Here is a 14662-nt window from a genome sequence, read left to right as displayed (position 1 = left end):
AAAGTGGATTAATCTGTTCCAGATGGGTCTGCAGAGTACTCACCCTGGAGCGTACTTAACCTGAGGTATGGCTGTAATTAAAAGGGACCCAGGTGCCGCTGTGGGTTAAACCACTGAGCCTAGGGCTTACTGATCAAAAGGTCGGTGGTTCGAATCCCTGTGACGGGGTGAGCTCCCGTTGCTTGGTCCCAGCTCCTGCCAACCTAGCAGTTCAAAAGCACGTCAAACTGCAAGTAGATAAATAGGAACCGCTACAGCGGGAAGGTAAACGGCGTTTCCATGTGCTGCTCTGGTTTGCCAGAAGCAGCTTAGTCATGCTGGCCACATGACCTGGAAGCTGTATGCCGGCTCCCTTGGCCAATAATGCGAGATGAGCGCGCAACCCCAGAGTCAGTCACAACTGGACCTAATGGTCAGGGGTCCCCTTTACATTTACCTTTATGACTGTAATTGGTTCTGGAAGTCCGTACTTAACCTGAAGTGTACTTAACCTGTAGTGAACTTTCCCATTGAAAGTAATGGAAAGTGGATTAATCCATTCCAAACGGGTCCGCGGAGTACTTAAACTGAAAGTACTCAAACCGAAGCGTACTTAAACTGACGTATGATTGTATAGCATATATTCCTCAAGAAACCCATGATCATGGATATAATGTGCTGCTCCCCTAAGACAACCTCACTGCTTGTGTTAATCTTGTGTAATAAGACTATAAATTCCAGCAATAAGGAAGAGCAACTAAGGTTGCAACAAGTTCTGATTTTGCTGAAAAACAGAAATCAAGCCTGCTTAATTTTTTATTTATGGTTGTACTTAAAGGCACAGCACCTGGGTTGGAAGGGGGTGGAGGAGAGGAAGCAGCATTTTTAAAACCGTTAGTTGGTGGTTTTAAATTTTAATGGCTGATCTATTAGAGTATATATCTAAGTGGCTTTTAAAAGGAGGTAGCAACCAGACAATTTCTTTCATCCATTACATACAAAAGCAAATTATGCTACTGTGGTAGGACTGGGGCTTGTATTGATGCTGGTTGCACAGAAAGGCCTTATTAAGGTGCATAAGGTGAGAGGGTTTTACTACTATGTCTTACACATGGCTACTATCCTCCTCTTTCCATACACACTATACCTTCGAAGCACATCCTTTCCCTCAAAGAATCTGGGGCAATATAGTTTGTTAAGGGTTGCTGGGAACTGTAGCTCTGTAAACTACAGTGTCCAGAATTCCCCGAGGAGGGAAATAATGTACTTTTAAAGTATAGTGTGTACACATTAAATCTCAAGGGGATTCCCCACCCTGACATATTTTTTAAATAACTTAATGTTCTTGTATAGAGTATGAAACAGCGGAGCAAGGGAAACTAATTCAACAAGTAACCATGATTTGTGTTCCCTGAGTGGGAAATGATCCATGAATTCCTCAACTCACTGAAAACTGCTGAAACAACAATTCATTGTTGTTCATTCCCAAATGGGAAATGGTAGTTGAATATCAGTTTACTAACCAAGATCTTAAACCATGTATGTTATTTAAGACTCTGGTTAGAAAGCAGACCTTAAAGCAGCATTCTGTATTTTGGAGTATTGTCATTTAAGTTAACCAGGTTTGGTGGGCTGCTTGGAAGTGGCAAGGGGGAGCACGTTTCTGACTATTGTTTTCAGCTTCTGTGGTCACACTCCCATTTACTGTGCACTCACTGCATTTCCAGTGCCAGGTGTTTAATCTGTGTTCACAGATGTTATCCAAAATGTGCATGTATCCTGCACTTTATTACAAAGTACAGCCTCCCCTGCCCTCAATCAAGTCCAGCTGAGCAATTAGCCTCTCCCAGAAGCAGCTGGGAAGGGAGAAGAGGAGTTCAGGGGTTATTAAAAAATAATTATATAAATTGTGTGTGTTTCATATTAATTAACCCCCCAAGTATACTAGTGTTCTTGGTTTTAAAAAAATCAAAAGTCAATGTGTGTGTTTTGATTGTAGCATATGCATTTTCATATAAATTGATATAATTATGCATTGCACAGGCATTTTGCAAATAAACTAACATACTCAACATCAAATTAACCAAATAGGTTTTGTCACGGTATTTGCCACTGGCATAAAGAAAAACATGCTAAGGTTGCAATGCTTTATATATATAATTGGCATAGCTCCAATAAAACACAAGTGGGTCTTAACATGCATAGGATACATAATGAAACGAGTTTGATCTATTAGTATATGGTCCTCAAGTCCTTCACTAGTAAATTTTAAAAGTAACATTTAATAGACCTTTCCACTAGGAATTTAAAGACTATGTGTGAAGAAACTTTTTGAAGTCCAATCAGATTTTTTTTTTTTTAAAGAAGTATTCTACTTTGCTGTACTGTACTTCAAAACAGCAGCCCTGGAGCTGTGATTAAAGAAACAGGCTTGCCCTTTATATCCTGGCCCTGGGATTAAGCCAGATAGTTTCTTAAGGAAAATAGTTTCATTCTGCCTTTATATTGTGGTTTCCTTCCCTGCAGAGTTGAAGCCATCACTGAAAGAGTAACAATAAGACAGTAAACTATTCAGAAAGAATCTGCCTTTTGCAGCAGAAAGTGCTAGCTAACATTTGGCACAGTAGCTTTTGGAAGAAGAGTTATATGGGAAATGAATATAAGAATAATTAATTTTCATGTAGCAGAATGATCTGCTTCAGGGCACAAGTTGCTAAAGAATGTTCCTCTTTCAGATGGCTGGGGTAGAAAATAGGGAAAGCAAAGATAAACAAGGGATGAACATAAGCAAATGCTGTTACACATACTTAGACTTCATCTCAGCCGGGGATGGGGTTTTTAGCACTTACAAAGTATAGCCTTTAAATGAGGTAAGAAATGAGATTCTGAATTTAACTTCCAGTTTGGCACTCTGATCCTAAACGTGACTTTCTAAATTTATTTGCTTCAATGGAATTTACTTTCAATTTTATTTGTATTTCCAACCTTATTGCTACAACTTTTAGAGTTAACCACCCCACCCCAAACAGACAGCACTCCATGAGTTTAATTCTTGCATGGGCAAATGCATGATTTAAAGTCTAGTCTGTAAAATTAGTATTCCTAATGCAAAGTAACATTTGAGTGACATCCAGCAAGTTTTTATTTTCCTACCAGCACATTGCATTAATAACAACCCTTTAAAATTGTTCAGATATAACAGCTGGTTAAGAAAATATTTGCATTCCTCCTGACAACAGTAAACTCTTGGAAGCATGTGTTCCAGGATGTATACTGACTCTTGTTGACTTTCAGATCCAATGCAGACATTGGTTTGGAGTTTCCAGGGAAACATTTGTGCCAATTCTAAAAGGCACTACTGTATGCCTCCAACATGGGTTGCTTTGTGTTGCAACCAGATGCTATGGGATGTAACTTGTGCAGTCTCCACCCATCCTTCAAATTTTTACTGAGTTACCATTGCTCCCCTGCCGGGCACATTCCCCTCTCCCTTTGCTTGGTTTGGAAGAGAGGTAGGTTGACACTGCTGCCAGACTGCTTCCAACCTTCATCAAGGAGGATTTGTGCCCAGACAGGCCACAAAACTAACTTGGCATAGCTGTAGTCCTGCCTTCTTCCTATGCTCAAAACAGACATTACAGTGCCTGGCCATCTCTGCTTCAGATTCAGAGACAGAGGTAAGAGCTCAGGTGCTGAGAAGGCCAGTGCACCGAAGAAAAAATACCGTAAGTTAAACTACAATCCTGACTCCACTTACAGTGAATAAGCCCTACTGAATTCAGCAGAACTTTCTTCTGAGTAGACATGGTTAGGATTGTTCTGTTAGTTCATTAATGAACTATATGGCACCGTCAAATGTGTATGGGGAGGTAGGTATTGATATATTCTTAGTGATTGTTCCGGGGAGCCCTGATGAATTATAGGAATTTCCTGAAAGTAAAATTTGTAGGTTTTACAAGAAGGCTTTCAATGGCTGTATATAGATATAAATATATGGTATCTATGTCTTTAATCTGATGTGCACATAGCAGGACTTCCGAGTAAACATACGTAAGATTGTGCTTAAGTCTTTGAAGTGTGTGACTTCCCCAAGTTCGAGGGTAAGGAGGGTCAGATTAGGTTTTCTCTCTCTTTCATAAATATGAGTAATTAGAATTTATAGAAGGTTGTCTTGGTGTCCACAGGATTCCAGGAGCAGGATGGCCTTGGTAGAGTCAGTCAATATATTTTTATGGTGTGGATTGGGCCAAGTGAGCAAACTGAAACTTAGTCCAGACAAGACAGAGGTGCTCTTGGTCATTTGGAAGATGGAATAGGGTTCAGCCTGTGCTGGATGAGGTCACACTCACACTTCCCATGAAAACACAGGTTTAGTTTGGGCATACTCCTGGACTCGGCCCTGAGTATGGATGCCCAGGTCTCTGCAGTGCCCAGGAGTGGATTTGCACAGTAAAAGCTCATGCGTCAACTGCGCCCATTTTTGAGATGTATGATTTGGTCACAGTGATGCTTGCCTTAGTTACATCCTGTTTGGATTACTATATTGCACTCTACGTGGGGCTGCCTTTGAAAAGTGCTCAGAAACGTCAACTGGCTCAAGAGCTGCAGCGACATCATTGAGCGGAGCTGGTTATAGGAAGTATACAACTCGCTCCACTGCCTACTTGTTGTAATGGCAAAGACGACACAACTCAAGGCAGGTTGAACTCAATGGGAAGGCGACCAAGAGCAGAGCTCGAGCGCTTCCTTTTATTGAAAGCTCAGGGTGACAGTTAATCATTACGACGACAGTGTAACTTCTAGCCAATTACAGCAGTGCAGTCCCATACAAGGTGATGTTTCCTGTAACGTCACAACCGGTCACTCCCTAAGACATCCTCCATAGCCCATGTGTTGTTTTGCCATGCCCTCTGTCCATGCTCCAAGCACATGTCACTCTGTAAACACCCCCTCCTAGTTCCCATTGTGTTGCCCTCCTTGGCTTGACCCATCTGGTTTGTCCTGATTCATCCAGTTCCGTCCAGATCCTCCTAGATCCTTCTAGCTCTGTTGTGACCTGTTGCCCTGCTGACCTGAGCCTCTGACCTGTCCTTCACGTGTTTCCCATTCTGACATTAGCCGGTTTGCCGCGCTAATGCCCACACTCTTGAAGATCGGTGTGGCTTGCCAGCACCAGATCTGTCATTCCCACACATTTCTCGTGTAATCCCCACACCTACTGGTCTCTTTCCTGGAACAACTCAAAGTGCTGGTTATCAGCTATAAAGCCCTATACAGCTTAGGTCCAAGCTATCCAAAAGACCATATTCCGTCATATAAACCTGCCCAGGTTTTGAAATCTTCAGGTGAGGCCCTTCTTTTGGTACTGCATCCTCACAGTCATGCTTGATAGCGATGCGAGAGAGGGCCTTCTTGGTGGTTGCTCCCAGACTTTGGAACTCCCTCCCTAAAGAAGCCAGACTGGCTTCTTCCTTGTTGTCCTTCTGCTGACTTTCTTGTTCCAATAGACTTTTGGGAACCGACTGGTTTTAATAAAGGGCTGGTGCCGTGCTGTTTTTATTGTAATTATTTGTTTGGTTTTAATAGATTTTATATACTGTACGTATATAGCTCTACTTATTTCAAGATTTAATTACTTTTTTAAAAAAATGTTTTTATTAATTTTTTCCAACAAAATTTACCATAATCAATACTAAATAAATAAAAAAACCACAAATTGCATTTTACATTTCTATCCCCCCCCTGGGCTTACCCAAACTTCCCTTTCTGGTTTATTAGTTATTCATTTCTTCTGCATGTAATTTTCTATACCTTATACACTGCATGTTGAAATTGAAATCATACCTTATTGACATATTAACCTTTTACCCTCATTTATATTTTCTATTTATATTTGTTAATTGTAAGTGTCTTAAGCAAATCCTGCAAGTGAGTTCATTTTAGTACATTGTTTCTGTATATATATCATAAAAGGTTTAATTACTTTTTAATGATAGCTTTTTCTATTATTAATCTTAGCAGTTCTCATTTTTTTTACATAAGCCGCCTTGAGTCCCTGTGAGGGAAAAAAAAGCAAAGTATAAATAAATATAGTAATGCTTTTTTCTTATTGAGTGGGATAGGCAGAACATGAAAATTCAAGGCTCTGCACGTTATCACCAGAATATCCTTGAACAGAGGTGTTATCTGGACAGAAAGTGAACTAGCCAGTTTTCCGCTGTTCTGTGTCTTTTATATGGATAAAATCAACCAAGCACACTATGCAATGCCGAGAGATAAAAGGAAAGACATATAATAAGTATGTAATGCTTGCAGAATATTGGGATGCAGCTGCTCTGTCCTTAGATATTGCTTTGCCTAAATTTTAACTGAACTTTCTGCTTTTGACATGGAAATTATATACATTTGGTATGTGGGGGGGGGGTTGTTGTCATTTTTTGTATGTCACCCCTCATTTCTCTTTCATGCCCTTCTGAGGGTCTCCAGGCAACTGCCTGTGTAAACGTTGCTGCTGCTGCTGTACTGGACAGTGTACAGAATTCTTCAGTCAAATGAAGGCTAAAGCATTATTCCAAATACTAAGAACTGCATCTTTTGAAAGTGCTTTCAGTTGCTTTTTTGTGCAGCGAAGAGATTGAGCAGGGATGACCATCTTGAACACATTATTTATTCATTGCAGTTATTAATTACAGTACAGTACTGTACTTTTCAGGGCTCACCCCCAGCAAAGCGGCCTACCAAAAGAAATAAAAATATTAGAAACTCAAGAGAATGAGGCATTGAGTTGAATCAAATGCAGACTAATAAGAATGGATAACACCATCAAAATTCTCTTAAAGAAATGGTAAATGATAAGTTTTCAAGGCCATTTTTGTGATTGCCAACCCTGAGGGATAGCTCAGTTGCTAGAACATGAAACTCTTAATCTCAGGGCTGTGGGTTCAAGTCGCACATTGGGTGAAAGATTCCTGCATTTAAATAAGCAATTGTACATTTTCTTTTTTCAGGACATGGTATAAAGCACTATGAATCCCAGTGATCTGCATGTGTTGCTGCTGTTCGTTGGTTTTTGTTTAGAGAGAGAGAGAGAGAAACTGGTGCCTGAGCATCTGAGTGGGTCCACTGATTGAAGTAGCAAATGCAGCATGTACAGAATAGGGGCTTTAGTTCGCATTTTAAATTGAAACATTGTTGGGTACCAGTATCTCATGAGTCACCCTCTTGGTACCGATATAAGGTTTTTATGTTTCTTTTTGTGAAGCCTCTTCAGTCATTCCACTCGAGTACACACAAATAATTTTTTACAAAGAGGATTTTGTAGAATCACGGCCGCTTAAAAACTCCCTGGTTTCACGTACCCAAGGCCTACTTCTCCCCCCCTCGCATTGACGACAGTCTCGGAGGCAGCGTCATTTTAACAGCAGGGAGATTATCTGCCCGAGTTTTGTATTTAACTCCGGACACGTGACAACACAAAAGGAGTTTCTCTCCGAGGCTAGAACGTTGTGACGGAGGCGTCTGCCCTAATGGATGTCTATGAAGTGGGAGGGAAATTTCCTAAAATTGAGGCCCAGCCTCAAGTCTAAAGGCTCCCTCCCCCAACAGAGTTCTGAATGTGCTTTTGCAAACATGCAGCAGGCCCCAAGGAGCTGTTGGTAACGATTACAAAAGGTGTCTTGCTCTTGCTCGGCTTTGCACTGTCACCGGAAGGCAGCAGCTGTAAATTCGGCTGCGCCGGGGCTTCCATGAACACAAATGGGAGAGGTTACTGCGGCTTGAGCTGCAGCAGCAAAAGGCAGCTGCTCCATTTTCAACTTTCCCGAAGCATTCCCGTTTCAAATGCACTAACGGCTGCGAGGGGCTTACTGAAAGCGCCCTCTCTTGTGTAACTAATGCGCCCCTCACGTCCGCGGCTGTGGAAGGAGGAACGCAGTGCTTGCTGCGTATACGTACTTGGACTGCGTCTTTCTTCCTTTTTTGCAGCCAAACTAACAAACGCATTAACTCTTTCCCGTTGCACACATCCTCTGAGTCTAAGAGAAGGCGGAGCTGGGGGAAGGCGAGCGGAAAGACCTTTCTGGTGTGTAATTTGCAAGCATCTCCCTCGCTATGAGCCAGTAAAATGGCCTGTTGTGTTGGTGCGCGCGCGCCCAGGCGAGGAGACGCTTGCAAATTCGTCTGCACTCTCCGTCGCTCGCTTTGGTAAATATGCTTAACCCTGGCGGCGGGTGCTTTGCTTCGCGGTGCATTTCGGGATCTGTAGTCTCTGGCCCCTTCCGCGACCTGAGCGAAAGCGATGCCGAAAAACTACAACCCCCATGAGCGCCCGTGGAAGGCGGGGGTAAAAAGAGAAGGAGCAGGAATGGGGAGGGGGGTGGAGAACACCCCAGCGCACACAGTACGGCAGGTTGCTGCTGCTGCAGTAGCAACAGGGAAACCGCTGAAAAGTCCGCCGCACATGACATGAGAGGGAAGCAAGCCGAGTTGCTCTGCCCGTAGCCTGGAGGAGAGGGAGGCCAGCGCGGGCGGCTGCGCGCAGTGCGGGACCCGCTGCTCGAAGGGAAGCGATTCCCTCGTCCTGCCCAGTCTTTCCACACACAGGGAGGAGGGGGTGTTTGTGTCTTTCCTCCCTCCCGGTGTCCAACGGAGGAAGGCAGCGGAGTGGACGTTTTCTGCTTGCCGCCCCCCTCCAAAGAGTTGGAGCTGCGGGGTTGAAGCCCCCTACTCTTCCCTCCCCGCTACCCCGAGGGGCTCGGCGCAGGCGGCTGCAAGGAGGGGATCTGGGTGGCTCTCGCGCCCTCGCCCGCTACTGCCTTCCCTCCCCTCCGCTCCTTGACAAAAGGAGCGACGGAGGCGGCGTCTGAGCGTCCGCGGCGGGGCGGGGGGCAGCAGCAACGCCGCCCCGTTGAGTTGTACAGTACTTTACTTTCGAGGCATCGGCTGCTGACGGAGAAAGCCCGCAGCCCGGGCGGAGGTAGGCGATGAACGGCTTCGGCCCCGACGAAGTGACCCGCGGCGGGGGAGAAGCTGCCGCCGTCCCGGCCGTGGTGGCCAACGCCGCCGCCGCCGTGGAAGTCCTACCGCCGCCGCCGCCCCTCCCGCAGCCGCCGGCCGGGCTCGGAGCTGCTTCGTCCGCCGCTGCGGCCACGGCGGCGGGTTCGGCCGGACCTCCGGGCGCGGCGGGCCCCGGCGCAGGACAGCTGTGCTGCCTGCGGGAGGAAGGCGAGAGGTGTAGCCGAGCCGCGGGCAACGCCAGCTTCAGCAAGCGCATCCAGAAGAGCATCTCGCAGAAGAAGGTGAAGATCGAGCTGGACAAGAGCGTAAGTGCCGGCGCAGGTCACTCGCTTTCCGTGCCGGGATGACTTTGTCACCTCCTGCCTGATCCCACCCGAAGGCATCGCAGTTCGACGCCGCCTGCTCTCTCTCATTTCATTTCACTCTGCCCTAGCCCCGCTGCAAGCACACAAAACATCAGTAGCCCCCAGATCTCCCCGCTTAACATTGCACGCTGTGATGGAGGAGGAAACAAAAGCGAGCCGAGGAGGGGGGAAACGAATGGGCGAGATGGTCTTCCTTGGGAAGCCCAGTGTTACGCGGCATTCCTTGCCTTTTGCCTCTTTGTAACTGGGCGACCTGGCTGGCGTTCAGTCCCTGGCAAATGCCCTGGAAGGGGGAGCCCAGGTAATAGCCATCGATCTCTTTCCCCCTTTCCCCTTGCAGCCCATCCATTCCCGGCCCCGGGTGAGTTAACAAGAAGGAAATCAATGAAAGGTGCTTGCTTGGATTATAGCTCCACCACCACCCCCTTTCCCGGCGTACGGAGGCAGTAAAAGGCAGTTGGATTTGTTTTTTGCTCTGCTTTCTTCCCCCGCCTCCCGTCATTGAATGTCTGGCCGTTGTGGGTTTCTCCCCTTTTTCTGTTCTGTGTGCCCTTGCTATATAGTTGGCTGCGTGGCTGACGTTGCAAAAGCTGGGGTACTGGTCTTTCTTTATAAGTGCGGGTGGAAGTGGCTGCTCTCTCCTCTCCCCACCCCCCTTCGGTTTTGCTTTTGCTTCTTCCCCAACCCCCTTTGCAAATCATGGTGGTGATCGTGTGCACGTCTCTTCGTAAGAAATCCCTGGTCTTCTTTCGCTTTCTCCCAGGACCAGTCTCGTGTGTGTACGTGTGTGTTTCATGGAGTGTTTCTGTTTCTCTAGAGAGGGCAGTACTTGGCTGCTCCGCCTCGTGCTGCAGTGTTGCACGTCCTACTTTTGCCACTGTGTCGTCTTCCCCTTGGCAGCCATCAGGCTCTCTCGTTATAATCCTTTCTCTTTCGGCGAAACACCCGCAATCGTAGGAACCCTGAAGGCTGGTCGTCCCACTTGTCTTCCTCATTCTTCCCCCACCCTTACTCCCTCCATCATGTTTAAAGGAAAGGCGGACAGAGGAAAAAAACCATTTAGTGCAATAGACATTCCTCAAGTCGGAGCACGTTAACCTGCGGAGTAAATGTCTGCCGGCTCATGGCTCCCTAATGCATGGCCAACACTGTGCTTGCGCTTTTTAACTGGAACAAACAAGTATTTTGAATCTTTCTTTTACCGACTCAGTTAAAAGTGCATTGTTGATGGCTGGCAGCAAATAAAGGTTCCTAATAACAGACTGCAAATATAATACCAGGAGGTAATTTGAAGGGTTGGTGGGGGAGGTGTTCCTTAGTTTGTATTATGAAAGTGATAGTTCCAAGTAGTTCCTAGTAGATTTTCAGCCAATCCTGCAGGGTTTTTACTGTAAATCTATTGATAGTTCTGTGGGGATTTACTCCCCAGGGAGTATATTTAGGATTGCAGCTTAGGATGCTGTTTCAACACACTTTCTAGGTAGTGAACCCAAGTGGAAGACAGTTTTTGTGTACAGATGTATTAAATTAAAAAGCCCCCTTTGGCCCTGAATCTTGGCAGCTGCTAACTCACAGTGACAGCATCCTAAATTTTGGATTTTCAATCCAAAGAAACATAAGTTTGTATAGAATATACTCTTGGAAGGTGGAAATAGTGTTTACATCCATTAACATACTAAATCATATTAGAAGTAACAAAAAGTTGTCACTTTCCTATCCTTGTATTCTGCCCACTTTTGTGAAAAGGCTTTACTGAGTTTCTGATAACTATTTTTACTTGGCCAGTGGGAATAAAATAGTAAAAGGCATTTCCTGAGCCAAGCTGCTAACACTGCAGTAGCCTGTTAACATAACAAGATTCCTCTGGCAACTTTTGGTATCCTTGAATGTGTTTGTGGCTTATGTCACTTGACCCCTTTACTGAAAATCACTGGTGTCCTTTAGCTTGTGGAGTTGTGAAGTTTGAGAATGTTGTTGCTGCCCAATGTTAACCTGTTGTTCTTTTTTATTTTAAAAAACTTTCAGGCAAGGCATCTTTATATTTGTGATTTCCACAAAAACTTAATTCAAAGTGTTCGAAACAGAAGAAAGAGAAAAGGCAGTGATGATGATGGTGACTCACCAGTGCAAGATGTTGACGCTCCAGAGGTAGATTAATATTCCTGGTATACAAAGTAATGTTGTTGTTGTTGTTGTTTTAAAAAAAGAGCTAGGTGATACAGACATTATTTTTTATTACTGAATCCCACATGCTTTTGTATGTTTACTTTATTGTGCCTTGATTGTATTGACATATAAGCTCATCCTTTCTTTAAAAAAAAAAAGAGAGAGAAGTTGGGAGCTTGAAGGTACAGACGAGTCTTCTCCAGTCTGCTGTTCTCCAGAAATGTTAGACTGCAGCTTCCATCTTCCCTAACCGATGGTTGTACTTTGTGGGCTTGATGGGACTTAGTCCAAAACAACTAAAGTGGGCACCAGTTTGAGGAAGCTAGTGAATTAGATGGCCCCAGTGTATGATCTGTACAAAATACTTGTCGTAGAGTTGTCTAATTGAAGTTCCCTTTCGTTTGCTGTGAAGTTCCTTACTAGGCCTGCTTCACAATGTCTTTCTGCATTTTCCCACTGCCTCAATGTGCAGTGTGGATCGTTGCATAGGCAGCTGCTGAATACTGCATAATGGCTATTAGGCCATCTAGTTCATAATTTTGACATCATCTATCCAAGGTTCGAAGCAGGCTTTTCCCAGCACCTGATGTTCTTTAGCTGGAATTTCTGGGGATTGAAACATTGGTTTTATACTAATACTAATTTTTTTATTTCTACCCCGCACATCTGGCTGGGTTCCCCAGCCACTCTGAGCGGCTTTCAACAGAACATTAAAAACAGAATGAAACGTCAAACATTAAAAACTTCCCTAAACAGGGCTGCCTTCAGATGTCTTCTAAAAGTCGGAAAGTTGTTTATTTCCTTGACATCTGATGGAAGGGCGTTCCACAGGGCGGGTGCAACTACCGAGAACGCCCTCTGCCTGGTTCCCTGTAGTGAGGGAACTGCTAGAAGGCCCTCAGCACTGGACCTCAGTGTTCGGGCTGAACAGTGGGGATGGAGACGCTCCTTCAGATATACATGCAAAAACATGTAATCTACCATGTTTAGAGTTTAGGATTTCTGACACTGAAAGCACATCGCCCAGAAAGTTCTGTGCAGCATCCACACTATAAAATAACTTGTTGAGATGGCTCTCGAGTTAAAAGAATCTTGTAATTCCCTTGCAGGTTGATCTGTTTCAGTTGCAAGTAAACACACTAAGAAGATACAAAAGGCACTTCAAATTACAGACCAGACCGGGGCTTAACAAAGCACAGCTTGTTGAAGTATGTGAAATTTCACTTCTTTATACTTCAGTAAAAAGAAATAAACAATGTGCTACATTATGTGGCTCACTTGAACTAGAGTTCTCCAATCCTTGCATTCTGACAACTTTCTTCTTTCCTTTTTGCTGACTATTGCTTCCTTGGTACTCGTTCATACTGATGATTATGCTGCTTTCTGACAGGGTTAAGGTGTAATCCTATGAGCATTTTAAATGGGAATAAATCTTGTGGGATTTACTTGTAAGTAGACATGCATAGGACTGTGCACATGAGATGTAACCAAGAGTGCACATGAAACAAAATCCTTTGGGATGCTAAAGCCCTAAGCAGGCAGTGAAGGAAAGGATACCTGCAAGTTTGATGGCTGGGCAACATAATATTTGGTATCGCTGCAAAATGAGACAAGACAGCGCTAATTCACATAAATGCTGGTGGAGGTCTGAATTGACTAACCAGCTAAGAAAAAGGTCCGGAGACTTAGTGGAAAACTAATTGAAAATGTCAGCTGAGTATGCTGCAACAGTGGAACAGTGTATGATAATGATTCTTTCAAGCTTGTTGCATTGTGTGGGTCATCTCAGATTCTACAAAGCTACAACTCCTGGAATTCACTGCTTACCAGATGATTACTGGATGTTGTAATGTAGACAAAACAATGGAGGATGGCTGTTAAGGCAAACACTGTTTTAGAGATTCTTAGGGGCGTTTCAGAAGTTTGGAGATCCTTTTGGAATGTTTCATTCAGTTTAGCATTCTTAGTATTTTGGTATCTACAGACTTGGCTACTTCACTGTCTGTTTTTATTCTAGGTTGTTTTTGAATAATTGAATAGTCCCAGTACTACTTTTTTGTAGCCCATTGTTCTTCTACATCACTTCAAAATGTTGAACTCTTGAACAAGTTTTCAATAACAACCATTACCTTTTTGTATGGACTTATTTTGTCTTGCTTGGTAGAACTATAGCTCTCTCCCTGTTCAGGGACCAATGTTGGATCCAGTGAGTTGGAGATATGCTCTTTCCAGTTGCTTTTTGCTGAAATGGACAAATGGAAATAGTTCCCAGTGGCTCCAGAGTTCCCAGTTATCACCACTGCTTTGGCCTCTGTATTTGGACAGTTTAGGACAGACTTCACCACTGGTGCCCTCCATATATTTTGGTCTACAACTTAAACCAGTAACTGTTCTGGTTAGGGCCAATGGAAGTTGTAGTCCAAAACATAGGGAGTGCAGCAGGTTGTTAACAGATTTAGAACATCTCATGGATTGGCTAGTTAAGTGCTTATGTGATATGTTTTTGTATTGGATGAAATGTAAGAAGAACATTCTGTCTTCCTTGGAAAATAGGGTAGAATACTTTATCACTGATATTCCTAAGCTTTTCTATGAGTTTTTTTTCCCACAAGGAAAGTGAGACAACAATTCTTTAAATCAGTACTGTATAAAATAAATGCAAATGTGCTAATACAATACTGGTGTCTTGTTCCTTGTGTGCCAATTGGCACCACCTATTAAGTTCTGATGCTCAAGTTCTAAGAACTTATGTTTGAAAGCAAGGCTAGATTCTGCTGTGTTTTCTTCATAAATCTGCACAATACCTACTTATGTTCAAGGATATATATTTTTTTCTTGCAGATAATTGGGTGTCATTTTCGGACAATTCCAGTGAATGAAAAAGACACTGTGGCCTATTTCATCTACTCTGTGAAGAACGATAAGAACAAATCTGATCTAAAAATGGACAGTGGTGTTCACTAAATAAGCAAACTTGAAACTCTGCAGGTGTAAAGACTGTTTTGGATTTGCTGAAGATTTCTTTGTAACTGGTATTCAGACGGAGAATTCTGATATTTTTCTTGGGAAAAATACTGCTCATAAATGATATTTCCATGGTAAAAATATTTTAAATAAATACTATTGGTGTGGCTGCA

General features: G+C 43.8%; 1 protein-coding gene across 1 annotated transcript; it reads left to right on the top strand.

Annotated features, from left to right (window-relative positions):
• Window positions 1-8322: 8322 nt before the first annotated feature.
• On the top strand, window positions 8323-14662 carry SAP30 (Sin3A associated protein 30). Its single transcript, XM_035114022.3, has 4 exons — window positions 8323-9299; window positions 11385-11507; window positions 12635-12733; window positions 14367-14662. Exons 1-4 carry the CDS (start codon window positions 8961-8963, stop codon window positions 14487-14489), a joined length of 684 nt encoding a protein of 227 aa, XP_034969913.3. The 5' UTR covers window positions 8323-8960; the 3' UTR covers window positions 14490-14662.

This window comes from Zootoca vivipara, chromosome Z1, assembly GCF_965207765.1.
Source record: "Zootoca vivipara chromosome Z1, rZooViv2.hap1.1, whole genome shotgun sequence".
NCBI classification, from domain to species: Eukaryota; Metazoa; Chordata; class Lepidosauria; order Squamata; family Lacertidae; genus Zootoca; species Zootoca vivipara.
Note: the sequence above shows the minus strand (reverse complement) of the source record. Positions and strands in the feature narration are given on the sequence as shown.

What these genes read in the sequence shown, in the direction of transcription:
- SAP30 (XM_035114022.3), top strand. Translation starts at nt 8,961, where the DNA reads ATGAACGGCTTCGGCCCCGACGAAGTGACCCGCGGCGGGGGAGAAGCT. An exon ending in AGATCGAGCTGGACAAGAGC is followed by an intron (nt 9,300 to 11,384) that starts GTAAGTGCCGGC and finishes AAAAACTTTCAG; the next exon opens with GCAAGGCATCTTTATATTTG. An exon ending in AAGATGTTGACGCTCCAGAG is followed by an intron (nt 11,508 to 12,634) that starts GTAGATTAATAT and finishes ATTCCCTTGCAG; the next exon opens with GTTGATCTGTTTCAGTTGCA.